At 41.0% G+C, this 18,562-nt stretch overlaps 1 protein-coding gene across 2 annotated transcripts in view; it reads left to right on the forward strand.

Annotated features, from left to right (window-relative positions):
- The window catches only part of LOC142388377 (solute carrier organic anion transporter family member 1C1-like), a 50,227-nt gene that overhangs the window by 29,987 nt on the left and 1,678 nt on the right, over positions 1-18,562 (forward strand). Inside the window, exons 4-12 of one of the 2 annotated variants that reach the window (XM_075473547.1) lie at positions 688-820; positions 993-1,114; positions 1,189-1,335; positions 4,878-4,976; positions 7,322-7,570; positions 11,591-11,755; positions 12,470-12,665; positions 13,466-13,622; positions 13,958-14,130. In XM_075473547.1, coding sequence (XP_075329662.1) covers positions 688-820; positions 993-1,114; positions 1,189-1,335; positions 4,878-4,976; positions 7,322-7,570; positions 11,591-11,755; positions 12,470-12,665; positions 13,466-13,622; positions 13,958-14,130 — 1,441 coding nt within the window. The remainder of the gene's footprint in view (positions 1-687; positions 821-992; positions 1,115-1,188; positions 1,336-4,877; positions 4,977-7,321; positions 7,571-11,590; positions 11,756-12,469; positions 12,666-13,465; positions 13,623-13,957; positions 14,131-18,562) is intronic. The other variant, XM_075473548.1, reaches the window with a different exon arrangement.

Raw genomic sequence — 18,562 nt, forward strand, 5'->3', positions numbered from 1 at the left:
AACATTTTTAAAAAACTTCCCACAGTTGTACCTGTAGATACTGACCCTCTCATTATCACATAGGACACTGGGGTTGTTGGAAGATATGATGTCACCTCATAAACGAACCTGTACAATAGGAAAAGGTCAGATTACATGATTACAAGGCTACCTATCTAAGTCATGTGACATTCTAAGTCACTGATTATGAACATAATGCAGTAAAAGATAACGCACCAGCTGAATTTCTACCTGTGACAGTGAATGAAACTCTCAGAGCGTGAAAATATCGCGTCACATCTTTGCAGACAGTCAACAGCGCGCATCGGCTGCCAGTCTTTTAATGCACATGTCATCCTACACTGGTCATGCTATTATGATATTCATCCACACTGTGTAATGCATATTTCAATGACTGAGGGATGTACGGTAGGGAAACAACTTTCTTGGAAGGAAAATTTTCAGTTATGTGTCTGTTTCTTGTTCTCTACTGAAAGTGCAAATGAAAGTGGCTCATTAGTTTTTCATGAATCCAGGCCGAATCTAAAGAGAATCTAAAAATAAAGTAATAGGCAAATAATTGCACAGCCGTACCAAACTATAAAAGACAACAGTGAAAACAAAAGTAAAAAGGCAATCATCTGTACTTGTTCCTTTTGCCTCTGGGAACCCTCTAAATCAATGATATATCTGGCTCCATCCCTGCAGGCAACTTGCTAGTGATAGCCTTCGTGAGTTACTTTGGGGCCAAACTCCACAGGCCAAAGATCATTGCAGTGGGCTGTGTATTGATGTCTATCGGCACCTTCCTCATTGCTCTGCCGCACTTCATTATTGGACGGTAAGTAAAAACACAATTGTATTATACTATAGCCCTGGCACAATGCAAGAATACACCATCGCTGACATGCTACTTAATAAAATCTCCTTTCAGCTCAGTGTAAAGCTCTAAACTAAATGAAATTAATATTTTACCTCCTCTGAGTTTGAACTGTCTGTACTTTTGTTCATAGTTATGAATTTGAAACATCAGTGCGCTGGGAGGAGAACTCAACCCTTAACCAATCTCCATGTCGGGTGGGTTCACCAGCAAACATAACGCAAGATGGTCAACTGCCTCAAGGGCCATCTTCAGGTGAGACGAGCACAACACGCTTACGGATGACAGTAGTAGTCAGACATAAATATGTCACACATTATTCCCACCAGGTTGTGAAGGCGAGTCTAACCTGTCTATGTGGATATACGTGCTTCTGGGAAATGTCTTGCGGGGGATTGGGGAGACACCTGTTCAGCCCCTGGGAATCTCTTACATAGATGATTTTGCGACTGAGGAGAACGCTGCACTATATGTTGGTAAGAAAATCATTACCCACTTGTAGAGATGCATAAAAACAAAACAAAAAACTTTGCCATTACAATTATTTTCTTAGTTCATGCTCATATCATAGAAAAGAATAATGAAGTATTTGAAAAAAAGAAAGTTCACTTTGTCATATACAAGGGTTTAGGTATCTGGAAATGTGTTCAGATATTTAAACCCTATTTAGTCACTAAAAATCATCTGCAACATTACAAAGTATCATAACTCATTTAACAAAAACTAAACGAAATGCTGAATCAGTATGTGGAAAACGTCTGTGTTTGGGACCATTGTTCCTGCACTTGACCCAATTTAAAGGGGAACTCGGGGGCATTTGAAGCGCATTTCCATTGCTAGAGGTTGTCAAATACTGATAGTAGGACACAGAAAGGTGCAAATCTGCGCTCCCTGTGTGGAGATAGCGCTGTTCGCTCAGCCTGTCATGCGAGGCTAATACGTGGTGGCTAAGGGGCAAGAGCTAACCCTTCCACGTAAAACAACAACTTGCACACTGCAGACACATCACACCACTTTATAAACCATCCGACAATAAAGTCACAAGCCTTACCATCAAAACCAAATGCATGGTTCTCACATTACTGGCATGGGGACGTTACAAAACAACTTTATAAACAGCATGTAACTCACCGGTTAGTTGTACACTCGCGCATGTGAAAGCCCAAAAGAGTCGATGGACGATACTCCCATATACAAAACAATTATCTTCTCTAGAAAAACTGCGTTCAAGTATTTAAAACATTACAACAATACATGCCCAGTAATATTGTTGTAATGTTTTAAATACTTGAACACAGTTTTTCTAGAGAAGATAATTGTTTTGTATGTGGGATTATCGTCCATCGACTCTTTTGGGCTTTCACATGCGCGAGCGTACAACCAACCGGTGAGTTACATGCTGTTTATAAAGTTGTTTTGTAACGTCCCCATGCCAGTAATGTGAGAACCATGCATATGGTTTTGATGGTAAGGCTTGTGACTTTATTGTCGGATGGTTTATAAAGTGGTGTGACGTTTCTGCAGTGTGCAAGTTGTTGTTTTACGTGGAAGGTTTAGATCTTGCCCCAAGCCACCACGTATTAGCCTCGCATGACAGGCTGAGCGAACAGCGCTATCTCCACACAGGGAGCGCAGATTTGCACCTGTCTGTGTCCTACTATCAGTATTTGACAACCTCTAGCAATGGAAATGCGCTTCAAATGCCCCGGAGTTCCCCTTTAAGTCAGCTTCAGCCTTTGGACAGACGACCTCACATTTGGCTTGAGAATACTTTGGCATACAGAGGACTTCATGGTTGACTCAGTTACAAGGAGCCCAGGTCCTACGGCTGCAAAAGACGCCCAAATCATCACCCCTCCACCACTGTACTTAACAGTTGATATGAGGGGTTTGCGTTGATATGCTGTGTTTTCATCAATCGTAGCACTGGAAAATGACCAAACATCTGATACATTTGGGCTCTAATCTGTCCAAAGGACATTATTTCTAACTATACTGTCATTAACTTTGACATCTAACATGCTAACTGAGGTCTGTAGAGGCAGATATGTTGTTCTGTTGTTTTTTACATTTTCTCTGAGGATTTTGACACCAGGGAAGATGTCTCGAATGAAAAGTAAATGAAAAAATAAGAGTAAAGTGTACACACAGTGTAAAATATATATTTTTTGCTGTTTTTCTGAGGCTGTATTGAATAAGTTAAAGACTAGATCATTTTCCTTTATTATGTCTTGATACCTTAGTATTGAAAGAGGTGTATTTTCTTTTTCCAGACTATTCAGTGTCTTTGTATAGTTAAGGTCACCGTATAGAGTTTCATTTTAAAATGCCAATGATTCTTACGTGCAGCTTCAATTGTTATACAAAGGTCTGAGATATACATAGAGACAGATGTAAAAATTTTCTGATCTGGCCGTGACTCCATGTGGTTTTCTAATCTCACCACTTTTACCGCTGTGGTTTTAACTATACATCCTGTAATGACACCCAGCCGAACCCAGCGGGCAGCTTGGCCGCCTCTCAGCATGCATCATTGATGAAGCGACACCACAAGTCGCACCCCATCTCAGTATTTTATTAGTGTCACAAAAACTTCGCAACAAGCTTGGCAATACCATGTTCGTGACAACAGAACTGTTCACACATTAACCAACATGCAGTCTTGTTTTCTTGTTTTTGCTTGACATAAGAGGGCCAAGCGTCTATGATTTCCAATGGGAATTATAATTTGTCAAACCACAGGCCAATTGTCTCTTTGAAGACTCTATTAGAACATAAAGCCAGCTCAGACACGGAGCCTGTAGGCAGCAGTGTTTCTGTGTTTTTTTTTTTTTTTAATGGTAGAACTTTAATTGCAGTTGCGGAGGCAGTGACGAACTATGTTCACTGACAATGATTTTCAGTAGTGTTCCTGAGCCAATGCAGTGATTTCAACCTCAAAATCACAAAGCCTGTATTTAAAGCACTGCTGCCCCAGGGACTAAAGATTATGATCATTAAATATTGGTTTTCTGCCTTGTCGCTTGTGTCCGGAGATTCCTCCAGATTCTCTGAATCTTTTAATCCACCATATATTACGCAATCAATGAAATTGTAAGATTAGAAACATGACTGCTGAACTCTTTGCTCACAGTCTCATACACATAAGTGAACTCCTCTACATTTCACTTCAGAAAAACTCCTGACTTGCTGCCTGTAAGCCTGATGAGTTGTGAGATTTTAAAGTTTAAAGCACTACCATGGATTCCCACCCAGTCTTCTAACCTCTGTAATAAGATTGCATGGTCAACTGTGTCAAAGGCAGCACTCAGGTCCAGCAGAACTAAGACTGAGACTTTGCCTGCGCCTGTGTTCAGGCGGATATCGTTTGTCACCTTGATCAGAGCTGTCTCAGTGCTGTGGTGGGGCCGAAAGCCTGATTGGGAAGTATCAAAAGCATTGTTAGACAGGAGAAGGTCAGTAAGCTGTTGGTATACAACTTTTTCTAGGACTTTGCCTAAGAATGGCAGGTTTGATATGTGCCAGTATTGTTCAGTACTGTGGCATCAAGATTGCTCTTCTTTAGAAGAGGCTTAATGACAGCAGTTTTTAAGGCCTTTGGAAATGTTCCAGTCTGGAGTGAGATGTTAACTAGATGAGCGAGTTCTGGTTGCTCAGAAATAATGCCATGCTAGCACAAAGCTCTGCCATGTGCAACAGTGTTGTTCTTTCTCCAAATACGAGCACTGCAGTAAAACTCTTATGTATCCTACAATAGCAGATTATGCGAATTACTGGAAAAGAACATTCTTACTCAGCAAATGTTTTTCCAGCCAAATCGAGGTTTGACAAAAGGTTTTAAACTTGTATGTGTTGTAAACCAATCATTTCAAATAAAAGTGCTCTGTACGGTCCGCTGCATCTAAGCTTTTACAAAGTCCTGAGCAGTTTGTGTGTGTGTGTGTGTGCGTGTGTGTGCGTGTGTGTGTGTGTGTGTGTGTGTGTGTGTGTGTGTGTGTGTGTGTTTCTCATTCCGTAGGCTGTGTGCAGACCATTTCTGTGGTTGGTCCCGTCTTTGGATACCTTTTAGGCTCCCTTTGTGCCAAAATCTATGTGGACATTGGATTTGTAAAAATGGGTAGGTTGAAACACATTTTATTTCTAGATAGATAGATAGATAGATAGATAGATAGATAGATGGTCACAGTGCAAGGATAAAGGAGCAAAAAACACAAACAAACAAAACAAAAACAAACAAAGCAAGAAAAACATGGTATTATATAAAGACTAAATAATTTGATTAATGTGCAAACTGTCTATACACGCGTGTTGTCATTAATCCTTCATCCTAGTCTCACAGAGAGCTCAACTAAGCTAATATAGAGAAAAAAATTAATATTTGGAGACATTTGTTGGGCTTTATGCTGAGTTAGTTGGCCTGTTTCAGTCCATTATTGAAATTTTACAGAGTGCTGTGTGGGTTTAAAAACAAAAGACAAGCATTGAGCGGATTAAAGAAAACAACCCTTTACTATGTAGAAAATAATAGATATTTTCTACCCGGAGAACTGGTCTGATGGGATGTATATCAATGTTTCCTGGGTAAGAAGTATAGAATACACGTCAAATATTCAGTTGAGGACTGCTTTGTCTCCACGAACCACAAAAATCGACACCTTCACACATAGTGCTCGATGAACGCTGTATGAACCGCTGATATGCCTCAAATCTGGGTCATTCGTACGCGATCTCCAGCATTTTGTCTGTGATGTGAAAATCTAGCTTAAAATATTGTGGTGGGCACACGGCTTAAACTGTAATGTGGGTCCGCAGTATTACAAAAAGAACACCGAGTACTGTACCTCACAGTCTTAATAGTGTTGTTTCACTGAGGCTGGTATGATAATACAATTGAAAGTATTTCTTAATTATTCGGGTTTGTGATTCTGAACAGACTGGATGGAAATAACTGAGCACCGTCTTGAACGTTGCAACCACAAGGATTTGTGAGAGGGAATTATCTTGTTTGCTTTCATAGAGGATGATCCGTTGTTTCCGATGCTGAAGGAATTAATGAACGAATCACTAAAGCTCCTTTCCTGAGTATTTTAAAGAATTTGAACATCCTCTTATCACGGCCTCCACTTAAATACTCCTGGTCATTTCACTCGATTTGGAACCTTAGCAGAAATAACTATGTGACCAGACCCCTGTTGGGGGGCTCATGCTGTTGGACACACCATTTCACTTACAAGTGGTACTGGACACTAAAAGGAACTTAGCAATCACAGACATCATTTAATACACCTGTGCTTCTCCTTTTGCAACAAGTCAAAAATGTCTGGTGTGAAAAAGGTCTTTATTGGATGCTGGCAAATGTGGAGTCCTTTGCTGATGTTCCCGTAAACTGGGGAAACAAGGGACCCTTGGGACAAAGGAAAGACCATGTCTGAGAGATGTGTGAGGTTTGCAGATTCCCATTAAACATTAATCTCTCATGAATACCCATTATTGAGTGAAAAATGTCAAATTGGCTCTGAACATTATGCGTTGTGTATACATCTCGTCCCTGCTGTTGTTCATGCTGAGACTCTTGAATACAACATAGCCAGCGTCAGTGTCTTTAGTAACACCTGCACCACTCCAACCATTACAGCTCAAAATTTCGTCTGTGTAAAAGGACTAGTCATTCATAAAACTGAGCAACAACATTATCAGATCCAACAGAGAGTGGATCAGAGTCCGTGTGTGCACAATTCAACACGCAGGGCAGGTGTGCAGGATTATCATCAATTAGCTAATGAAGGAGTGCTGAGGGCAAGCTGAGGGAGAAGAAGGGTAGAGCCGGCTGACAGGCAATAATCAGAGAGAGTGCAATGGGTGAGAGAAGGAAAGAAAGAAGAGTTACACAGAGATGACAAGAAAGGTAACCAACAACCAAAAAAAAGAGGAAAATAATGAAAAAGAAATTTAAAAGGAGAAGCGAGACAAGTCGATTGCTTTATTCGACAGTGAATTTCACTTAGGTGGTCAACCTCAAATAAAAGATGAAAAAAAAAAAGAACGAAGAGCTCAGCTCAAAGGGCCAATTTACGAAACAGAAAACATTTTATTAAAAAAAAGGAAGTTAACAGGAAAACAAATAGCTATCACTTGAATAAAAGATACAAGTTTTCATCCTCAATATGCACAAACTGACAGCTTACAGGTAGATAGAAAAGTTGAGTAACAAGTACAAAGCTTCCAGCATAAATCCCTTCAAGTGCTGGCTGTTTGAACTGGTCTGGTGTGCTTTAATGACAGAAACCTGTTGCCTTTGATCATCTAGTCTGCTATAGAGAGTTTAAATATATATATATATATATTTTTTGTGTTTGTGTGTGTGTGTGTGTGTGTGTGTGTGTGTGTATATACATACACAGCATGTGTATGTCCATCCTATTGACATTTAGTATTACTTATCTTTCACCGTCTATGATACAGAGACCATTACTATTACTCCATCAGACGCCCGTTGGGTGGGGGCCTGGTGGCTGGGCTACCTCGTAGCTGGGGTCATCACCCTGCTTTCTGCCATCCCGTTCTGGTTTCTGCCCCGCTCTATATCCACATCCGGACAGCGGGTTCCAAAGAAGTGCACTCAGGAGCAGATGAGTTTCATTAAAGACTCTCCCCATCAGAAGCACAAGTATCCAGCAGATGAAGAAACTAACTTTATAGAGATGGCCAAAGGTAAGCATGGATAAAGAGGATCATTCTCTTTTAAGTATTCTTAAATGGTTTTTATTCTTGTTCAACCTGGAAAATGGGAAGATTCCGAATCCTTCTGCGGGCGCTGTTGTTGATTTTATAGCCATAAATACAATTTCTTTTATGATTACATTTTTCGAGTTGCAGTTGAATCCTTCACAATACTCCATCTATTGTAAAGTAACAAGTTATTGTACAGTCATGTGAATAAAGGAAGGACATCCTCTTGCAATTAGAAGGTTTGTCGTATCAGGATATGATTGGAAAATAAAATCATCTGATCCTTACCAGGTCTTAAAATTAGGTACATAAAACCTCAGCTCAACACAACAGACTTGTTATTATTTAGTAAATATTTAGTTCACAAAAAATAAGCCAAAATCCAAAAGCTGTGGGGAAAACTAAATACGACATGTTACCTTTGGCGGCAATCATTTTTTGTATGATCGTCTCTGTGGAGGAACTTTGGTCTGCTCTTCCTCACAATGTCGCTTCAGTTGATTGAGGTGTGGAGGCGTGTGTTCGTGCACAGCTCAGTTAGGGTTCCACCACATTTCAGTCAGGCTGAGGGCTGGGGCCAGATGCGTTTCACTCTGTGTACGCACAGAAAACATGTTGTCTTTTCCTGCCCACACACCGGTATTCACAAAGGAAGACTGTGCGGTGAAAATAAGAACCTACCGATTTCTTTAGACCTTGCGTACACGTCTTTTATAGCAGTGGAACACTGATACAAGGTGGACACTGAAAAGAGGCCACGTTATTTACCATAAAACCAAACAAGACATTTCCACTGAGATTGCTCAGTATGATTGGCTCTTGTCGTTAATTTTCACAACAGAATCTAATTTACAGTAATTGTGGGTGCAATAGATAATCAGTTGTTGGAATGGAAATCAGGTCTATGCACAAGTGTATTATTTCTCCATGATTAAGATTTAATATAAGAGAACCACACGCACACAGTGCTTTATAAATCTGACAAAAGGAATGCGTAGGCACCTTTCTGCTTTTTGTGCGTACACACACAGTGTTGGTAATAAATCTTCTCATAGAGTCTTTAGGCCTCAGTTAGGATGTTAGATAGCTGAAATCAGGCCATTCAATAGGACAATTACATTACATTACATTACGGTCATTTTGCAGACGCTTTTAACCAAAGCGACTTACAATAAGTGCGTTCAACATCGGTAGGCAAGAGAACTTCAGGTCACAAGAAATCATAAGTGAATTTCCTTCCAATACCAAACAGCTAAGAGCAAAACTAGTGCTAGAGTAAGTGCGATAAGTCAGATACCTCAGCCTCTCACCAACTGCACACCAGTCACAGCGGGGTGGGGATGCAAACCCTGGTTCGGGTAGCGGAATAAATAAAAGAGGTAAGAAAAGCAGGAATGGGATGCAAACCCTGGTTCGGGTAGGGGAAGAAATAAAAGAGGTAAGAAAAGCAGGAATGGGATTCAAACCCTGGTTCGGGTAGGGGGTAATGAAAATATAGAGGGTGCCAGTGGTGGAGGAAACAATAAGTGCGTAAGGAACTAGGACGGAGCAGGGTAATGTTTCCTGAAGAGGTGGGTTTTCAGCCTGCGGTGAAAGATGGGCAGCGACTCAGCTGTCCTGATATCAGTCGGGAGATCGTTCCACCATCGGGGTGCCAGAACAGAGAAAAGCCGTGACCATGTCGATCGTGCGCAGGGACCCCTGAGTGACGGGGCAGCCAGGCACCTGGTGGCCGCAGAGCGAAGTGGTCGGGCGGGGGTGTAAGGCTTGACCATAGCCTGGAGGTATGAAGGAGCTGTTCCTTCCACTGCCCTGTAGGCCAGCACCAGAGTCTTAAACTGGATGCGAGCAGCTACAGGGAGCCAGTGTAGAGAGCGGAGAAGGGGAGTGGTGTGGGAGAACTTTGGGAGGTTGAACACCAGACGAGCAGCAGCTTTCTGAACCAGCTCCAGAGGTCTGATGGCAGAAGCCGGGGCGCCAGCAAGGAGGGAGTTGCAGTAGTCCAGGCGGGAGATGACAAGAGCCTGGATGAGCACCTGTGCTGCCTTGTCGGTGAGGAAGGGGCGAATCCTCCGGATGTTGTAGAGGAGGAATCGGCAGGAACGGGTCACTGATGCGATGTTTGGCGAGAACGACAGTTCGTCGTCCAGGGTCACACCCAGATTCCTCGCAGTCCGGGTTGATGTCACCACAGAGTCATCCATGGTGATGGCCAGGTCTCTGAATGGGCAGCCCTTCCCCGGGAGAAACACCAGCTCAGTCTTGTCCAGGTTGAGCTTAAGGTGGTGCATCGACATCCACCCCGAGATGTCTGCCAGGCACGCAGCAATGATCCCAGACACTGCAGCGAATGATGCTTCAGTCGAAGTCCAGACCTCAGCCTGATCAAAACGCTGTGGTTGAACCTTAAGAGGGCTGTGCATAAACAACAGCTCACAAATCTCAAGGGACTAAAGCAGCGTTGGAAAGAAAAAGGTGTCCAAAATTCCTCTACAAACTATGAAATTATGAGGTAAAACACAACTTCTTTATTTTGGCTTACTTTTGTTAACTAAATAGTGACATGGTGTCATATGTGGTGTTTTCATTAGAGATTTTTCATTAAAACCTCAATTCCAAAAAAGGCTCTTGTGTAAAAATGTAAATTAAAATCTTTTAAACCTGTATTTTATTGACTGCACAAGAACAAAATATTAATGTTGAAAGTGAGATTTTTTTCACTATCCCCGGTAGAAAAAACTTTGACGGTAGCAACATGTCTCAAAAAGTTGGGATGCAAGCAACAAGCTTTTCCATTTTCCGTTCCATCAGCTACAGCACATAATATCATCAAAAAATTCAGAGAATCTGTGGACATCTGTGTGTGCAAGGGACACTCAAAATTGCCTGCCCGTGATCTTCGGGCCCTCAGGCAGCACTGCATTAAGAACAGACATGATTCTGTCCTGGAAAACTTCCAGAAATCACTGTCAGTGAACACAGCTCACTGAGCCATCCACAAATGCAGGTTGAAGCTCCATCGTGTAGCCTTCTCTGGGCCAAAGCTAATTTAGAATGAACTGAGACAAAGTGGAAAACTGTTCTGTTGTCAGACAACTCGTAATTTGAAATTATTTTAGAAAGTAAAGAGGAGGGATCATCCAGCTTTTTATCCGCACACAGTTCAAAAGTCTACATCTCTGATGGTATGAAGGGTGCATTAGTGCCTTTAGAACTGGCAACTTGCACATCTGACCACCATCAATGCTGGAAGGTATATGCAGGTTTCAGAATCTATACTCTCAGCCGGACATTTCTATTTCAGAGAAAAACCTTGCATATTTCAGCAAGACAATGCTCCACCGCATTCGTTGTAGAAGGTGCTGGTGCTGGACTGGTCTGCTTGCAGTCCATAGTTTTCACCGACTGAAAACATTTGGAGCATCGTGAAACAGAAAACATGACAAAGGAGACCCAGGACTGTTGAGTAGCTAGAATCATCAGACAAGAACGGCACAACATTCCTCACACAGAGGACAAAAAGTTTCCGAACGTTTACAGACTGTTATTTAAAGATCATCAACATCAACTTCAAAATAAGCTCATTTTATACACAGCAAAATGTCTGCCTTTCAATATTTTATATACATTCTCTGTTCTATTGTGAATGAAACGATGGTCTGTGAGATTTGGAAATCATCACGTTCCGTTTCCATTTATATTGTACAAGCCGTTCCAGCTTTTTTTGGAATTGGGATTGTAAGTCCTGATGCATAAGATGTTTGAAATGAAAGGGAACGTTTTCTGTTTTTCAAACGACTGCAGCAGCGACAGTTTGGACAACGTCAGATTCTTCTCCGAGCTCTTTCACTTTGTCTCAAGACAGTGCTCATTCTGTTTTTCTTCATGCAGACGAAGAGGGACAGCCACGGTTGTCAGCCACGGTCACATAGAGCAGTTGGACATTTCCATATGTCTGTGTTTCAGCGCAGCTTTTTTTTTTTTTTTTAAATCTCTCCATAGACTTCATTCCAACCCTGCGAACTCTGCTGGCAAACCCTGTGTATCTGATCTACCAATGTGTGACAGTCATCCAGCTGAACTCTCTCATCGGCATGGTCACTTACAAACCCAAGTACATCGAGCAGCATTTCAGGCAGTCTGCGTCAAAGGCCAACTTCCTGATGGGTATGGTGCATGTTTCATGAATATTGCTCTGTATCTTATGAATTAATAGTGTATTACATCCTGGGAAGTCATCAGGGAAAAGAACCAGAGAAGGCTTTTCTGCTTGGCTCATCTCGGGTTGGAGAAAAATATAAATACAAATCTATGGTGTGCAGATTCTTTCAGCAGCTAGTCCCCTGTAGTTTTCACATTTCTCAAATGAGGCAGACCTTCGGATCAACAATACTGCTAAAGAAGTGGGTTCGCTGTATATTTTAACTCAACCCACTAACTGCATCAGCCTCAGAGACCGGAGCTTTGTGAATATGAGAACTGCTCTGAACATGAAATAAAATATCTAATGAAGTTCAGAGCATAAAATGAAAACATCTAGGTTCGTGTGGACTCATTAAGGGAGATGCCTGCGCACTGACCAGACTGGCTGCATATGAAAGAGAATCCAATATTAGTGACCAGAGTTAAGGACACGTGTACAGATCAAAGACTGTGTCTTTGCATTGATGTTAAATGAAGGTATGGAACCAAAAAAAAAAGCAAGGATATAATTTTTTGATCGAGGCAACTTGTTTCGTCTTGTTTTCCCTTTGAAAGTGTCTCAGTAGTCTAAAAGAAATTATAGCCAAACACGAATTTGTCTGTATTTTTTAAGAAAATCCAAATTTATATAATATATAATGTGCTGATAATGGCCTTTGCTGGTTTTCGTTATCTCAGGCATGATCAATATTCCCGCTGTGGCGCTGGGTATGTTTTCTGGTGGTCTGCTAATGAAGAGGCTGAAACTGAACATCATGGGAGCAGCCAAGTTTGCCTTCAGCACCTCTCTGATCGGTTACATCCTGTCGCTGTTCTTCTTCGCAATGAGCTGTGAGAATGCTAAGGTAGCCGGGGTGACACTGCCGTACAACAGGTGAAAAAATGATCACGTTTTGCATTTCCTCACATAATGCGGTTTTGAATATCTAATAAAAAAATAATGTGTACGAAAGGTGATTCGGTCATGTGGATATGGACCGGTAAGCAGGCAGAAATGGCAGAGTGAGCCCGGTGCTCCTCTGCAGCGCAAATGAAAGGACACTGCTGACAGAAAAGCAGGGGTATGCAGTGGGGTAATTAACCCGCAGTGAGTGCGCTGAACTCGCGCACACAATTAAAAGCACAACACTACATGCAGTAAATAAAATATTGAATTTCTAATACCTCATGAATTCTTTATCGATTTTGATAAATGAGTGAGATGTACTCTGGCGCCAAGAGGGTGGTAAATGAAACCAGCTAATGATAATGACTTTGGAAATAACAAGATTTCTGCTTTGTCGCCATAATGTTTGATAATCCCTCTGCTCCTTCTCTCTAGGTTATGAGGCTTTATAGTCAGGCTTAGCTTAGTGTATAGCTGTATTATCTTGGTCCCTTCCTTCTGCTCTAGATAGATAGATAGATAGATAGATGGATAGACTTTATTGATCCCAAACTGGGAAATTACAGTGCACCAGCAGCATTAAATGGAATAAAAAAGGACAGCCTAGACATGTTAAAAATAGCAATATAAAAAAATATAATATTTATTTACCAAATGCTTCACGTGCTTCTCTTATATCTATGCTGTGACTTATTTACATGAATATATTCTAATGTAAGTATATACCAGCACCTAATGTTATGAGAAATATGTAGTTGCTCTTCTTTTTTTTGCTCTCTTTTCTCCAGCATATCTTATGATACACACTCAGTGTTCACGGGCTGCAACTCGGACTGTTTTTGCTCATCGAGTGAGTGGGACCCAGTCTGTGGGGAAAACGGCATCACATATGTTTCTCCGTGTCTTGCTGGCTGCACGACCTCGGCAGGCTCAGGGAAGGACACAGTAAGTTGATGTGGAACTCGCACTGTGCTTGGATATTATGCTGGTCGAGACCTGTGGGGTGAGTGTCGGTTGAAGTTGAAAGAGGAACAATTCAAAAGAAGCAAGCCACAATTTAGCCCCGTTGGGAGCAGTTTTGGGCTAAAAAGAACAAAGTTTGGGAGGTGCTGTGTCTTCCTCTGACTGAAAGAAAGCAAAAAAAAAAAAAACGTATAACCACTGCACCACACACATCCCCACTAATAAATCTGTAGGTAGTTCGTAAATGTTGCTTGTATGTTAGCATCTAAGTCCTGCTCCACATGGTCACATGTGTGCAACTGTGCATATCTCTCCAGGTCTTCTCTAACTGTAGCTGCGTCGGGGTGGCTGGTAACTTCACGGCCAGTACAGGTCAGTGCCTCGAAAAGGACGACTGCGACAGGATGTTCCCGTACTTCCTGGCTCTCTCTGTCATCACTTCCTTCATCATCTCTCTTGGGGGGACTCCAGGCTACATGTTTCTAATCAGGTTAGGTTCACATAAAAAATGGATATATGTAGTACAGTGCAAAAATGTTGGGCCGCTCTGACCTACCGCTTGTGATAAATTCTGCAACTTGCTTAACTTATGTTGAACAACCATTGTGACTTGGAGCCGGGGACAGTTTTCTTGAAATCAGTCTGGTGCCACTGATGTTTTCAAGATAGTAACTCGGAGCCAATAAATAAGCATGATGATAAATGAACAAATGTAATTAATCTCCCCGCAGTAGCTTTTAATTGGGATTACATGGAACGATGTTTGTAGTGGCAGAAGCCGGAAGTATATCTGTCTTTTGTGATCTATGGCGATAATTTAGCAAACCCTAATTTAGAAAAAGGACACTACCAGAGACCTTTGCCTTTATTCATAAATGTTAACTTCATTCACCTTTGTCATATATTGTTTGTAATGTACAATGTCATTCGTCTTGAGGGTCACTGCCTTCTTTAAATCTTTCTTTTTAGCAAAAGGAAAGTATCCTTTTAGTTTTTTCTCTCACATTATAGAATAAGATGTGACCTAGCAGTCTGCAGCATGTGGGATTTCTGTGATGACTTTTATTTTTTTTCCAATTCGTGTTATATTTGGTCTGAAGGACCACTTTTTGCCCCCTTTTGAAACACCTAATACGCAGTTACGTTGCCGTGGAAAATTAAATGTCTATAATACCATAAAAATGTCAAATTTTAGGCCGTGTGCTGCCAACAAATACTTCTGCTGCGTTATATTATGAGCACTTCTAAAAGATGGAGTCAAATGAAGAAAATATTACTATAATGTATAATAATAAATAATACAGTATGGACTACTACTTATAAACTGATGCAACCAACAATCGCACAAGATAAGTGATCTTTAAAAAGAAGATGGGAGAAGACTTGCATGCATAGAGGAGAAAATCTAGAATAACTACATGCATAACTTATTCGATTACTGGTGGCATTGAACTTTAGAGACTTTTTGAAAGAAACCCTCACTTATTCAAACTTTTGCAAGAAATCTGCTGATCTTATATAGAGCATAAGAAATGCTACAACTTTGTAGCACTGAATTATAGAACGATGTGTTTGTGTGGCACATTTAATTTGACACATAATTTGTGCCGATATTAAATAATTAACAGTCGAGTTCTAAGTGAAACAGCAGTTTGCTGCTCGGTTCCTTTATTGAATCTTCTGAGTGTTAAAAACACAAAGTGTAGAATGCATCTCCAGCTTTGCATCTTGTCACGTCACTGCAGAACACCGTTATAAGTGGCGGAACTGGATTGAAGCTACTCGCGGCAGTGCAGAGAGTGAAACGAGCCACTAAATGAATGCAGTGCAAAGCTGACATCTTCGTGGGCAAAATGAATGAACAGAGCTGTCCAGCAAATGAAAAAACAGCACAAATCAGCGAGGAAGCAAACTCTTTCCACGGCTTTTTAACTATCGTACGCTAACTGTGATAAAGGAGGAGAAAAACCTAAAAGAACTGTTGACTACCTTTGTCTTGCTTCCACATCTCTTCTCCCTCTGTTATTCATCACTGATCCTGGCCGACCAACGGCTTTTATATCTCCATTCTGCACGCCTGTTAGGATAAACTGACTTGCAACGGCAGTTGACAGCAACCTAGGCAATGGCAGATATGGCCCATAAGAATGTGGATGTGGGCATATAAACATTTGTTTGTTTGTCTCTTTGGTTTTGACGCTCACTTTACAAGGAAAAAAAAGAGAGAGAAAGAAAAAAAAACATGTACCCCTGGTCATGGAAGTGAAGAGGAGGTTAATCAATACCTCCCTACTCTCTATCTAAACACAATGATATCATTTTATGGTTGATAGTTGAGCTGTGGTCCTCACAGGCCACTGTTACTGGCACAGCTTTCTCAGAGAGATGAGAAAAGTGACAACCCAATAGTGAATTTATCAACCACCTCCGGTTTACATTCATCTTCAGATTGACCACTATTGCATATTGCACTGCTGTGGGAATGTCTTGCTGTGAGATGAGATGTTTTTGGAGCTCAGTGTTCCATCAATTAGGACACATGAGCCTACATCTGTTTCTAGATTCTTAAAATGCTCATATGGACACAAGTACAGCAGTTTACTGTAAAAATGCCTTCTACCACCATGCAAAGACATACAGGAAAATGACACATGATAATGCTCCACTAGCGCTTAAACTCATGCATGCATTTGTTTATCGGTGAGGAGCTTGCGGAGCTGAGAAAGGAGTTTCGAAACTCTGCACGCAGCTGATCTGTTGTCATTAGGCCAAGCTCGCACAGGAATTTTAACAATTTGTCTTCAAATTACGCTTTTTTAATGTGTGGAAAGTGAGGCTGAGATTGTAAATGTCAAATATATTAACGTTTGCGCAGTTCACAGTGCATTTGTAAAGTGGTTTAATTGGCGTTTGTATGGGGATTAGCAACTAGCCAAAGTTATGCTCAAATTGTTGTTCTGTTTGTAAATGATGTCATTCGTTCCCATTCGGAGATGCTCGAACAGATCCCTGTGACTATGACTTACTGCCTTGCACTCGTTTAGTTGGATGACTTTTCACAGTCACTGGCGATGTAAAATCTGATTTTAGTCTCATTTGTTGCTCTGTTTGCAGTGGTTATTGAGTCCTTCTGTGTCATATCACACAATGCGTTAGTTTGATTTTGTTACGTTAAAAGGGAAATTCCTGAGATTTATCTGTTTGGTTTTTTGAGACGGAGCGGGGTCGCTGATCACTTTCTGTATACTTCATGTCTGCCTGACTTTCTTATTACCAGGACTTTGTCGATCAAATTGCTTGAAAATAACATGTTAAAGATCTAAAATTGAAGGTAAACTTCTGAACTTTTTCTGAGGTCAGGAAGACAATGAGTTTACCAACAGCCTCTGTGGACGCAGGTTATCTTAAGGTTAACAGGAGGGCACTGTTTCACAAATATTGGCACCTATGATGTGCTCCCGAGTAAAAAGTTCATTTTAGTTATAATGATGAAGAACTGACTTTTAGAAACAAAGCAAATCTAATATATGTATGTTTTTCCAAGAGCTCCCACCCGAATTCAGTCTACAACAAAGTTGTTCATCATTAAGCCGTCGGAAGCTGCTGCAGAGTGAATCAACGAGTTGCCTCGGAATGACAAATGATGGTCACGAAAGATCTGTCATTTATTTATGACCACTAGCTCTTCTCATACGAAGGAAGTAGGTCATGACAATATTTTATTTTTTTTCTCAATGGGATTACGAGACAAGCTGCTAATGTTTTCTAACTGCAATAAGTTAGGGTGAGCAGTGAAAAAGTCTGCCAGTGTAGCACAACAGGAATGCAGCTTTTCCTGCACATTGTAACATGACTTATTGAAGTATTGCACGGCAGCTCCATCCAAACACACTTTTGTAAAGGTTTTACCATGAGTTTTATATTAGAAGACACACAGTTTCTTTATAGCCCAGTTCAGAATAAAACCTTGTGCACCAGAGCAGCCTCTGCTGGCAAAATTGTCATAAAGAGATCTGATGAGACTTTATACTGAGCCTGCCCTACTTTTTTTTTTGTCCTCTGCTGTCTCATATCCATCTCTGTACTGAGGTGTATCTATAGAGTATTTAGTTATTCAGGGAGGAATGGTTGAGGGAATTATGACACGAGAACACGTAAACATACTTAAAGTCGCACACACAAGATCTCCTGAAGCCATGTCAGCTGATCTGCTGGAATCCAAAGCGTGACACAAATGCAATTACTCCGTGCTGTTTTCTCTGCTCTTTTCTCTCCGTTTTACTGTACAGACTCTTGTAATACAGTATCTGCACAGTCATTTCCTCCAAAGATTAAAGAGTCCAAGAGATTAGAAGCTATGCATGGCTTTAAGAAAGCTTGTCATAAGAAATGATTAGCCCTCATTAGGCATAGTGTGTGTATTTTCTCCTTTTAAAAGATTTTGAATAGATGTTATATACCTCAGGGTCTAAATTTCTTCTGTTTATGGTGGCTTGATTTAACCTGAGGATGGCACTTCAGTTGCTTAAGAGCGTTATTTGTGAAAGGATTAGGAATAACCCCTCCGTCACAGTTCAGTTGTCTTGAATCATGAATTGTCATAAAAATTTGTGTTCTGCAAAATGGTACATTTCAAATTTCTTTGTCATAGCTTAGGTATGACTAAGCTTTTTTTCCCCTCATTCTGTGAATGGGTGATTTATGACTATGCTAATCAGGCCACACACGCATATCACCGCCCGATGGCTAATGCGCAATCCCTCAGCAATGATAGGTTACTTGTTCCAGCGAGCAGCACCCACTCCCTCAGCCAGCTCATAACTTCTCACAGTTTCTCACAGTGCATGCAGATCGTTGCACAACCCCACCCTGCGTGTATTCTCATAATTACCCTTTATTTCTTTCCCTTTCAGACAAACAAA

Source organism: Odontesthes bonariensis, chromosome 9 (assembly GCF_027942865.1).
Source record: "Odontesthes bonariensis isolate fOdoBon6 chromosome 9, fOdoBon6.hap1, whole genome shotgun sequence".
In the NCBI taxonomy this organism is placed as follows: domain Eukaryota; kingdom Metazoa; phylum Chordata; class Actinopteri; order Atheriniformes; family Atherinopsidae; genus Odontesthes; species Odontesthes bonariensis.